This window comes from Haliotis asinina, chromosome 7 (assembly GCF_037392515.1).
Source record: "Haliotis asinina isolate JCU_RB_2024 chromosome 7, JCU_Hal_asi_v2, whole genome shotgun sequence".
NCBI lineage: Eukaryota > Metazoa > Mollusca > Gastropoda > Lepetellida > Haliotidae > Haliotis > Haliotis asinina.
In genome coordinates, this window is record NC_090286.1 from 31,224,929 (window position 1) to 31,236,721 (window position 11,793).

An 11,793-nucleotide genomic window follows, 5' to 3' on the forward strand; every position below is an offset into this window, starting at 1 on the left:
GATGTCTGTTTTTACACAATTTCCTACTCCCCTACAATTCCCTAATCACCCTCTCCTACCCTGTCATATTGTGCTGCCCTTTTCATGAGTCCCTCTCACATTTACCCCTCCCAGCAGCTAAAAGTGAAAAAAACGGTTAACATGGAAATAGGTAAAATATTGGCTCTGAAGAATTATAGAAGTCATGGATTGGGAAAGGCAGGGGCCATGGGCCATTTTGCATATTAGAAAAAAATGGCCCATTAAAATTTTGAAGTTTACTATTGACACAAAGGCAATGGCCTAATCTAACTTCAGAAGATGGCTAATAATAATGAAAAAGGCCCATTGTCAAAGTTCTTTTTCCCAATCCCAATGGAAGACAGTATTGCTTCATTAAAGCTAATATGAAACTACTGTTCAAAACATTCGTAAGTTCTAGATTCAACAATCTTGTTGACAGTTCCCGGTGACAGATATGTGTGCTTTTGATGATTGATGAGTTAATATGGATATCATTTGATAAGGATTCATTGGTGGAAAAACAGAAACACACAGCCCAGTAACCCTGACCACATTGTTACCATTGTAGGTACAACAACGTCGCCTGTCAATCAGTCCTCGTTGTCAACATGTACTCATCTGTCAGAGAGAGTAGTGGACAGTCTCACCTTTCAGTTGCACATACTGCTGCTTGAAACATATGTACACTAGGAGCAGGTAACGAGGCATGGGATTGCTCATATTTCTCATTTACTTGTCATTGAACCAGCACATTTTTGATAGGCATGTGATAAATAGCACCAGGCATGTGATAAATAGCACCAGGCATGTGATAAATGACACCAGCTGACTACTAAGCTGCTCGTCTGTTTCCCATTGACTATCGGCTATTTCTCATTGACTATCGGTTGCTGTTTATGAACCATCCACATTGGTTGAATAGATACCGTTGCAGAAGAAATGTAGTGGAATTCTTTTGTGTAAACAAGGTTCACTAGCTGACACTTGTTTGGATGTTTGAGACTATGACAATGGATAGTGGTTCTATTGTTGGAGGATTTCTTAGCAGCTGAAGTGCAAGTGTGTTGTTTCGGATATCAGTGTTCTGTTTGATGGCTTCCCTGTAAGTGGGGTTTCTTTTCGCATTTTTGGTTTCTTTTCATCTGGCTTGATTGAGAATGCATTTGTCATCATCATAGGAGTTGAAACCGACTGTTGTATGAAATAGGCAGGGTCAGTTGTATTGAAGCTTAACATTTTCTGATATTTTGGCACTTCAAAACTGTTATTTATTTCATTAATAAGAGTAATTTTTCATTTTGTGGGCGACGTGAAACCTTTGTTCCCTAGATCTATTGACATTCCTTCATCTCATACGTATCTCGTAGTTTAAGAATGTTTGCTGATTGTGTAATTATGTTCACACTTCAGAAGCTGTTGACATTTTTCAGAGCTACGTGTGACAGATAATCTGACCGTGTGCATTTTCTATTATACTGACATATCATTTCTGAATATATATAATTTCACAGAAACAAGTTATTCCATATATGTACATTGAAAAGTAGCCCTTCCTCTATTTGGGGCTTTTGCATTGCAGAAAGGGCTGGGTGAAAGTGAAAATAATATGGTTCAAGGACTAATGTTCTTCCAACTAATATCAAATGTTCATCTGCAGAACAAATATGATCAACAATTACTTGAGTCTTCTTTACATATCTGTGGTTATGCTTGATAAGACAACATGGAATTTCAGGTTGTTCTGTATCGTCAGCTGAATGTATGTATCCAGAATACCAACTTCTGAAGTTGTTCTCAGAAAATGACTGGGTAATCTATAGCATACTATGGAATAATCTCCAATCCCATGGATTAAATGGCAACCGTCTTCAATGCTTATAGGACAGGCTGAAGATTTCATTTTTTCAATAATTCAGTGGTTTGATTACTTTTTGTGATCTTTCAAGCATTAAAATATTATGTTGACAGTCTTGTTTTTGGCAACAGCATAATATATTTTTACTCTTTGAAATCATATCCCATTGTAGGGACCAGATCAGTCATGTATTTAGATCAAAATAGTTGACATCTTTAAAGGTGCATGAATCAGATATCCCAATGACGCTATACAGACATGTTTTCAGTTCGTATCTCTGACCTTAGTATTACTCAACAGAGAAGTATGTGATTAAACATAGGTTGTGTGAACTTTAAACACATCCTTTCAACAATAGGTACTCTAAACATGCCATTTTGTAAGTTTCACTTGTACAAGAACACATAATTTAAAGAAAAAAATCCATACATTTCTGTCTTTAGATGGTATATTGTATGTCATCAGCTCTGAAGGCTTTTAGTGTTTGCACGTATAATGTTACTCTTTAGGAGATCAGTGAAGGATAACCTTGAGTGTTTTTAATACTTTCACTCGACCCCACCTGAGAGAGCATTTAAATATACAGTGTGAGTCAGCATGGATATGGCTGTATATTAATCATGGCTTACACCCTCAGCAACATGAATGCTGTCTGATAGCATGTACTGAACAAAATACACTCCTAATTTGGATTAATACTTTCATTATTTTCTCTTCACAGGTGTAACAACTAATCCAGCCTTGGGGAACTAACACCAGTGGTATTGTGCAAACGAGGTACAGACTGCTCTCTGATGTGGAAGAAAAAGCTTGAGTTAATCCCGATTGGCCGATAATAACCTCGTCAGCAGACAAATTGACAGGATTAGATACTTTCTGAGACGGATAGCCTGGACCAAGTCTATGCTTGTGTGGCTGGATTGTATGAACAGTGTTTGAAATGCATGTGAGATGACAAGCAGAAATCGCTGGCTGGTCTTTGAACCTGTTGACGTCTGCTTGTGATTTTTTGTTGCTGCCTTGAGAAGATGCTCACTATGAAAGAAGTAGGTGTTTAAATATGTGTGATGAAGGCTAAACAACTTCTTTCATGTTAGGAGTTACAACTAATCATCTCCTCTTCACAGATTTACAATTGTCTGGAGTCAAGGTATGTCAGGACCAAAGACGTCTGCTGCTCAAGAGCTTGGCTAAGGGCAGACGTGCACTGTTGAAACCTAAATGTGTGAATAAGGACTGACCGCTGTGTGGACATGGGTCACTTTGATCTTTGGGAAACATGTACAATGTCATCACAAGGATTTCATGTCAATTGAACATGTTAATCACAGATTTAAACAGATATACTCTGTTTGATTTAGAATTTAGATCTTTGCTGTTTGATGCTTGAACTAATTGGAGATATTTCTAAGTCTCACTCATCCTCATGTCTCCTGTGAAATTACACTTCATAGAGAAAAAGTTTTAAGCCTTCAATCCAAGGAGGAATCACAAGTGGATTAACGTGCCGTCAAACGTAAGGCCTCTACGTAAGCAGAAAATGGTGACCTTCATATGACTTGAGAGATGTCAAGAAGAATGTAAGAGTGGGATCAGTGTCCTTCAACTTTGACCCTGAACAAGAAGACCTGATCTGTTTCGAAGAATCACTAAAAATGGGAAACAAGTGTCTTACAGGGTGCTTTGTGTTTTACATAGTGCTGTCCCTTCTGACACACTTGGCAGAGCTGGTTACGAACGCAATGCTGGCTTACTTTCTGTGGATCAGTGTGACAACACAGGAAAGCTGGTTCAGTCTTGTAATGGGGGTACTACTGATACCCCTTGTGCTTGTACAGTTACTGTCAGCGATATTGCTCCTCAACAGAAAAGGAGATAATCTAACCACCTATGAAGCTATCATCATGGCATTTCTTCATATTATTCAAATGGGATTTATATGGAGACATTTTACTGTGCTGAGAGAAAGGGATGTTCTGGTGAAAAAAGCAGAAATGGCTGAATTGTTTTTGTTACGATTGACCTTTGCTTTTGCATCAGGATTTCCATTGATGTTGGTACAGTGCTACCTTGTCCTGGAGAACATATCATTCCCTGCTTACTGGATTCTGTACTTAGCAACAGGATCCACTCTAATTTCGACAACATGGGCCTTGGGGAGTTTTCGTAGACAGCATGAAACCTGTGACACTGAAAAAATTGTTCTAACCTGGCCAGGATCCATTTTTCGACTTTTGTGGCGTGCAGGTGAAATTGCAGCCAGAATAATATCCCTGTCACTTTTCGCGACGTTGTATTCACGATGGTTGTTTTTAGTGATCGGACTCCATTGGCTGACAATGCTTGTTTGTGTATGTACATCCGTCTTCAGTGCAATCAATGAATCAAATGGCAGCAAAGTTTACACGATATCATTCCGTGTCCTTGTTGCTTATATGTACATCTTTGCTTTCATCAACTTCAGCAACCAGAGCACCATGTTTCGATATGTAATGTTCTACGTCATCATGTTCCTGGAGAACGCCACTCTCTGTCTCATCTGGATGGTTCAAGATGCAGCAGGAGAAGAAGGGTATCGATACCTCCTTGTCTTTATCACAGCGACGTGCTTCTTTGTTTCTATCGTCTCCCTAACAATCTACTACAAGTTCTTCCACGTCAGCATCTCTGATGTACCCTCAGATGCCAAGACATTGGTCTGCGTGAAGGACACCTGCATCAACTGTAAGCTAAGTCTGTGTGTTAAACATAAACTGAAGTTACAAAGACCATTCAGTGCTGGTTGGTACAGCCAGTACAATGATGCTATATACAATGGTCACTATTACAAGAACCTTCTCCAGGACAGTTTGCTAGATTCTGCTTCAGAAGTTGATATTAAATCTATTGGAACAGTTCGATCAGGTTTCTACAAGCCAGGAACGATATCGGAAGAATCAAACACATCTTTCATTAGAGATGCAGATCATTTGGATGAGAAAAGGTCTGTGGTGAGTTTCCAGTCTGTAGGAATGTATATGCACAGACGATACATCAGTGCAGATGAGGACATCCTTGATGATGATGATGCTAGTTCTATCCCAGCATCACTGAGCCCAAGGCGACGTGATGACCACATTCTGAGTGAGTCCAGTCTCTCCATTGGAAGTCCAAGATGGATACCTCCTCCAGGACGATCGGCCAGTCAAACATGCCTCCTCACAGACACTTGGGACAGTATTTCTCAGCTGAACTCTGATGACCATCACCCATATCCCAATCTTCCATCCTGTAGGTCACTTCTCAGAGACGACCATAACTGGTATTCCGATGGCTACACTACTGATAATACACTTGTCTGGTCCAAACTCCCTGTGACAGATCTCAGCAGGCACAGACCTGTTGTAAGTGATAGTGAAAGTGAATATTACTGCCGTTGTCCCAAAACTACTAAGAAGAAAATGGCTGGTGTTCATTCTCAACGATCCAAGGTAACCAGACAGGAGAGTTTATCAGAATCTGTGAAGGAGAAGTACATGAACTGGTTCAGGAGACCTACTGCCTTCCACACACCTGATGCTTCAGAGGAGGACAGATCGGTTCAGGGTAAATGTAAATCTCGCAAACATGGAAAGAGGGCTCCTGCTTGGTCACTGGACAGCACAGACAAACTTGTGAATGAAAGTTTCGAAAAATGGAATAAAAGGTTTGGAGCTGTCCCAAGTCCAAACCCTGATTTGAAACATCAAGCACCGTTGTTTGATATTTGTGATCAGATTGTACAAGAAAGCCTCAATGAGGCTCAACTCAAGAATGGGGCAAGTGTAAAACTTACCTATCACAATATGGGCAACACAAAGGCCAATGCTGGCCCTGAACAAGGACATTTCGTGAAGGCCAAAAACAAAGGCCGTCGTGAAGCAAGACGTGTGTGCCAGGTGACGGACAGTGAGTCTGAGACTCAGTCTTGTGTGAGACCTCATAGGAGCAGAAAAACATCTCATTCCCCTTCTTCTAGAATAAGTGTATCAGACAGTTCTGTGACTGGAAGTAAACATACACCTCATAGTAACCACCTCAGTAATGTGCATCCCCATAAACAACATATCATCATTCAATCACAGACACAAGTTGGTGTTATGAATATTCGTGCAATGCAAAATGACAAATCAAAATCAAGCACCGATTCCGGTGTAGGTCAACCTGACTATGAAAATGACTATGTTCCTATGATGAGTCTCTTGAAATGTCCATCAAAGAGCAAAAAGGAAAACATATACGAGAATCAGGCATATATTGGTGACAGTGATGAGGTTTTTCTAGACAATATAGTGAAAGTGGCCAATGAAGGATACAAGCGTCATGGTAAACCGATGAGTGGTGAGGTATTTGCGGATAGTGTTTTGAAATCAACAGTAGAGACACCTTGGTATGTGTGCAGTGAATCAGAAGACAGTGCACTCCCACAAGAAACATTTAGCTCCAGTAATTGTGGAATGACCAACTCGGACAATGAAAGTGATGATAGCTTAGAGCTCATCATTTGAAAGTGACAGAATTTTGATGAATGATATTAAGTGTGACAAGATCCAAGACTGTTTGTATGGAGAAATACAGAAAATTTGTAATTTAGAGGAAATCCTCCAGGCAAGATTTCCAAAATTCCATGTTTTTCCTACAACAAATCCATTTATTTTTGTCAAAATGTTTTTTGACCAAAGTCAAAAAGCCTTGAACCTGCCTGGGTTGTCTGAAAAATGCATTTACTCGGATTTTTCATTTTGAAAAATTAAAGTCAGAAACTGTGTGAATGAGTTATTATATGTGTGATAAGGGTGATATTTAATATGTACATCTGCTTAGCATAAACACAATCTGTACATTGTGTACATATCTATAGAGCTCTAGGAAATCTATTCTTGATGTGCAACATCTCTCTGTATACTGTCTTAGTGTGACCATGTTTGTACGTTTCCAAGTTTGAAAATCAGGAAATTCCATCTCATTTATCACATTGTCTAAACCTGCATCATCATCATTCATCTGAGTCTAAGATTAATGTTCAGAATTCACTGTCAAAGAATAAATATTTTTTTACACCATCATGTAACATATGAACCATACAGAAGTCAGTTTTAGAAATATTTTCTACAAGTCATTACTTTGTATGCACAGAAGAAGTTCATTTTCATGTATATGGCATTTGTTAAGTATTCACTGCTCTGAAATTATTCTATTTTGTTTCAATGCTGATAATGATTCACTTGTATCAGTGAAGAGAAATTGTCTACTTGTTCTGTTACTGCTGTTTGTGTCAGAAGCTGATTATGTTGATTATATGTCTCAGGTTTTGTACCAAGATGATATTGGAATTTTCTTGTTGTATGCTGTCAAAAAGTAGGAGCGTCAGTCCAGACAATATATTTTCTTGTTTTACATCTTCCATGGACATTCCCTGAATTCTGATGGATTGATATTTTAAACATTTGACATACTCTACCATGTTTCTTAAAAGTTTATGGAAAGAATTGTATTTAAAGGAATTTTTCAAAATATCCCAACTGAACTTATGTTTAACATATGTATTTCCTTTTCTCATTGTTTTAAATAAAAAGACAAGAACAGAAATTAGTCTCGCCTTGGGAAACAAAAAGAACAGATACATTAAACCCTAATATTTACCATGGTTATAACATTACATTTTCCCACTGCAGTCACAATAAAGATACTACTATCCTGCAAGCTTATTCATATATTGTCTATATTGTTGCTTTTGAAGTTTTTGACTGAATCAAAAAAGAATTGTATGTTTTACAATAAATAATTAATAAAATATTAAAATAACGATTTCATTTTCATCTTACCCAGTCACACACAAAAACATACTTGTGTTCATATGTTTGTATGTTTCAACAATGGCTGATTTCCTTATGACCATACTTCATAATGTATAAGTAGAATTCATATTTCAAAGTGTATAAGTAGAATACATAGACTTCACAGTGTGGTGACAAAGAAGACAGAGAGATCCTGTTACAAGCACAAAGACAATGACTCATGAACCAGTCAGATTAAAACATTACTTAACCCACTAATACATGCTCAGACTGACCCGCTATTGACAGGGGAGAATACCAGTATAAGGTCATTGTTTATCACTTACAAAGCACCAATGGTGATATGTCTGTATCACTGCTGACCTCGTGACCTCTGACCTCTTCAGGCCAGGTATTAATTTGATTTTATATGTAAGTGTTATCATCAGATTTAGCCCCCTGTCTGTATTTTTTAACCCTTTGAAAAAATAAATATATTTAAACTTTTAATGGGAGATTCTCTCATTTTTCTTTTAACAAGGTTGAAAAATTCATTGCTAAAGGAAACATTTTGAGTTTAAATTCCTGTTTTGTGTATTTCACTTGAATGTGTAGGATATTTCAAGCATATGTAAAATGAGAAAAGGGCCTTCCTATTCATATGATAAGCAATTTCCTTTGAATAAATAACCATATTGCTGTTCGCTCTTATTAGGTCAGGACTGTTAGATACATTAGGCAGTAATCTGTAATATTTAAATAGATATATGATATTTTCAGTGATATATTGACCATGCAGATTTGCTGGGAATGTTTGGACAAGCCTAAACACAAGGGGCAAAGTAGATCCTGTGTAAGATAATTTAGACATTCACTGTAATCACATATCTATCTAAGTCTAGTTAGTATAGTTTTTACTGGTTGACACGGCCATGGTTTGAGGCTATGAAATATAGATGACCTGTCACCTGGACTTTGGAGCCATGTGACATGCAGTTTATCTAAATCTGATACCTCCTGAGGTGTGTAATTGATAGGTAAGGAAGAGGTCAATCAAATGGGATCAGTGATAGGATGTTTGTCTTTAGCTTATTACAGATTGATATAACAGCAAGGCTTGGCAAAACCATTCGAACTGATTTTCATAGAGTTCAGCATGAACAATTATATCATTTGAGTTTTAAAACTGAAATCAAAATATATTTTTGACAAAGAATTTTTAAATTCTTTTCATTTTGAGAATTAAGGTTTTCTGGTTCAGATTCACATCAAACTTGAACAAATGTTCTCATATGGGAGGTATGCACGTTAACTAAATTAAACAATGTAGTCATTTTCACCAAACCTAGGGAGAAGTGTATTTCAGTAGAAGAACTTGAAGTTCACAAAGCACAGGTTTTGTTTAAACAAGGTTGCTGTATTTAACAGCCTACTGATGAAATGTGGATTATTGTTTTGTGCAATGTTACTGTTTGTGTTGTATTCTGTTATTTTTGTATTATGATTGTTATATACTGATATTATTTCCTATAAGCACCTGGCTTCTGGTGTACACAAGTTATGTGGAATTTGTGAACACCATGAAGAAACATGATTAAAAGAATGAAATACACTTGAGTGTTGTGTCAGAATGTTGTTGGGTTAGTAGACAGATGAGGGAGTGGGGTAGCATTCACTCATCATTTGGAAAAACCGAGGTTCAATTCCACACATGGTTACTATCTATGATGCCCATTTCTGGTATCTCCAGCCATGATATTGCTGGAGCATTGCAAAATTCACTCACTCACTCATGAATTGTAAGTGAGCCTACACCAGTCTCTTGTTTTAAATATTAATGCACCAGTATGAGCATGTGATGGGCCATGATTCTTAATGTGTTTAAGCCCCTTGTCTGTTCATCTCAGACAGTACCAGGTAGGTGACTTTCTGACTAACGAGATAGATCGCCTGATCTTAATCTTGGCAGTGAGCTTTCATACAGCCATCAAGGAGATTAAGACAAATTAGGACAGTTTGTCCAGTAATTCCGTAACCATGTAAAGTCAGATTTGAAATTGATTCAATTTTCCTTTTCTAATTTCTTTCACAATGAAATGCTAAATATTCATTCTTTTTACATTAAAGGAAGTCAGTGTGAGTGAATGAGTTGGCTTTAACAGTACTGTGATCAGTATTCCCCATATGTCAAGATTCGACGCCTTGAAGTCTTATGTAGGTGTAGGAAGACACAGGACCCGCGTGAGTGTGTGAGTTTAGTTTTACGCCACACTCATCAATATTCCAGCTATATGGCAGCAGTCTGTAAATAATCGAGTCTGGACCAGACAGTCCAGTGATCAACAGCATACGCGACTGGGAACCAGTGATGTGACAACCAAGTCAGCAAACCAGACCACCTGATCCCATCAGTCGCCTCTTACTATACAAGCATGGGTTACTGAAGGCCAGTATTCCTGCAACCATGGCACAATGCTTTTGTGCAAGGTTTGCCACCCTGTTGAAACTCACAATAATAATGGAGGGGCATGATATTCTGGTGCTAGAAGGTTAATAGTCATGTAGCGGCCACAAAATTTCCGAGTCCCGTGCTGGGATTCGAACGACGGACCCTCTGATCCGAAGTCGGACGCCTTGTCCACATGACCAAAGAGTTTAACCCCGTCAGCAAGCTGACAAGGTAAGGATGTCATCTGTGGGATGACTCCACGCCCTGCTACATACTCCCCTGTCAACAGAAGGCACGTCCCGGGCCGCATAGTTGGGTACTGAGGCTTATTTTGTTCAAATTTGATATGAAGTGCTCAGCCCCACGTTGGGCTCCAATGTAGCGGCCACTAAATTTCCGAGTCTCGTGCTGGGATTCGAACGACGGACCCTCTGATCCGAAGTCGGACGCCTTGTCCACATGACCAAAAAGGTTAACCCCATCAGCAAGCTGACAAGGTAAGGATGTCATCTGTGGGATGACTCCACGCCCTGCTACAGACACATTAAAGTAACAAAGTACACAGAAAATGATCCAGATTTTAAAAGGTTCTCTCGTATTTTCTGTTAATCTTTATCGCAAACTTATGAGTTGTGTGTTCAAATCCAAGTTTGCGGCAGGTGTGTTTCTTGGCGTTTCAGCTCCCTACACATGCTTAGGGTGGCGTGCGGTCCCGTGCATAGAGCACACTTCACAAATCAGAAGACGTTAAGAAACGTTGGGCTTGGGAGAGTCCTTCCATGGGTGTCGCGTTGGCAGCTTGACTCCTGAGAGTTTCTAGGACTTCAGTCCTGTCCCAAAACGAAACACATAAGACGCATGAGGTCTCACCTTACGCAAGTGAGTTTGTTTAAAAAATGTCTCTGTTCATCCAACACGAAATGGACACCTGGTAACTGAAGTTATGTGACTGTAGCAGGGCGTGGAGTCATCCCACAGATGACATCCTTACCTTGTCAGCTTGCTGACGGGGTTAACCTCTTTGGTCATGTGGACAAGGCGTCCGACTTTGGATGAGAGGGTCCGTCGTTCGAATCCCAGCACGGGACTCGGAAATTTTGTGGCCGCTACATGTCCAAACCAAATTTATGCACTTCCTGACAAATGGTATGTTGCGTAAAAGTGCTGGATATTTAAATAATTATGAAGCATACTGTCAGAGTTATAAAATATTTATCAACTGATCTTTGTTATGCTTTAAATATGAACGATTAACGACATAACTTCATGCCTTTGAGTTGTATGGGTGTTGGCCTTGTTCTAAATGTGTCTTGTACGTGTTGAACAATGGTAATTAGTTAGCACGAGCTGCATGCATGAATACACTTGAACTGCTGTAAGACATTAAGAGGATTACACCAAACAATCAAGTCGTTAGACCAGCAATGAGTTGCAGCTGTGCATTACCCGTAGGCAGTAGGATGATGACAAACGGTATGGTATAATTGCTATTTAATGTTAAAGTTACTTGTTTGTTGGGTGGGTATTTATTGTTTATAAGCTGTGGAGCTATCAAAGTTTCGTGATGAATCTGTGCAACTTAGTTATAATATATAGTATTTGTCTGGTGTGGCATTTTAGTAGTTGGGAAGAACAGTGTAGTCAAACTCTAAGGATAACATCTATACTTTATGAGTGCGACATTTCTATTC

At 38.8% G+C, this 11,793-nt stretch overlaps 1 protein-coding gene across 1 annotated transcript in view; it reads left to right on the forward strand.

Annotated features, from left to right (window-relative positions):
* Positions 1–9,265, forward strand: part of LOC137291717 (uncharacterized) — a 41,747-nt gene extending 32,482 nt beyond the window's left edge. Inside the window, exon 2 of the mRNA XM_067823178.1 lies at positions 2,580–9,265. Within this exon, the coding sequence (XP_067679279.1) occupies positions 3,514–6,384 (2,871 nt within the window). The 5' untranslated portion in view covers positions 2,580–3,513 and the 3' untranslated portion in view covers positions 6,385–9,265. The remainder of the gene's footprint in view (positions 1–2,579) is intronic.
* Positions 9,266–11,793: the final 2,528 nt, after the last annotated feature.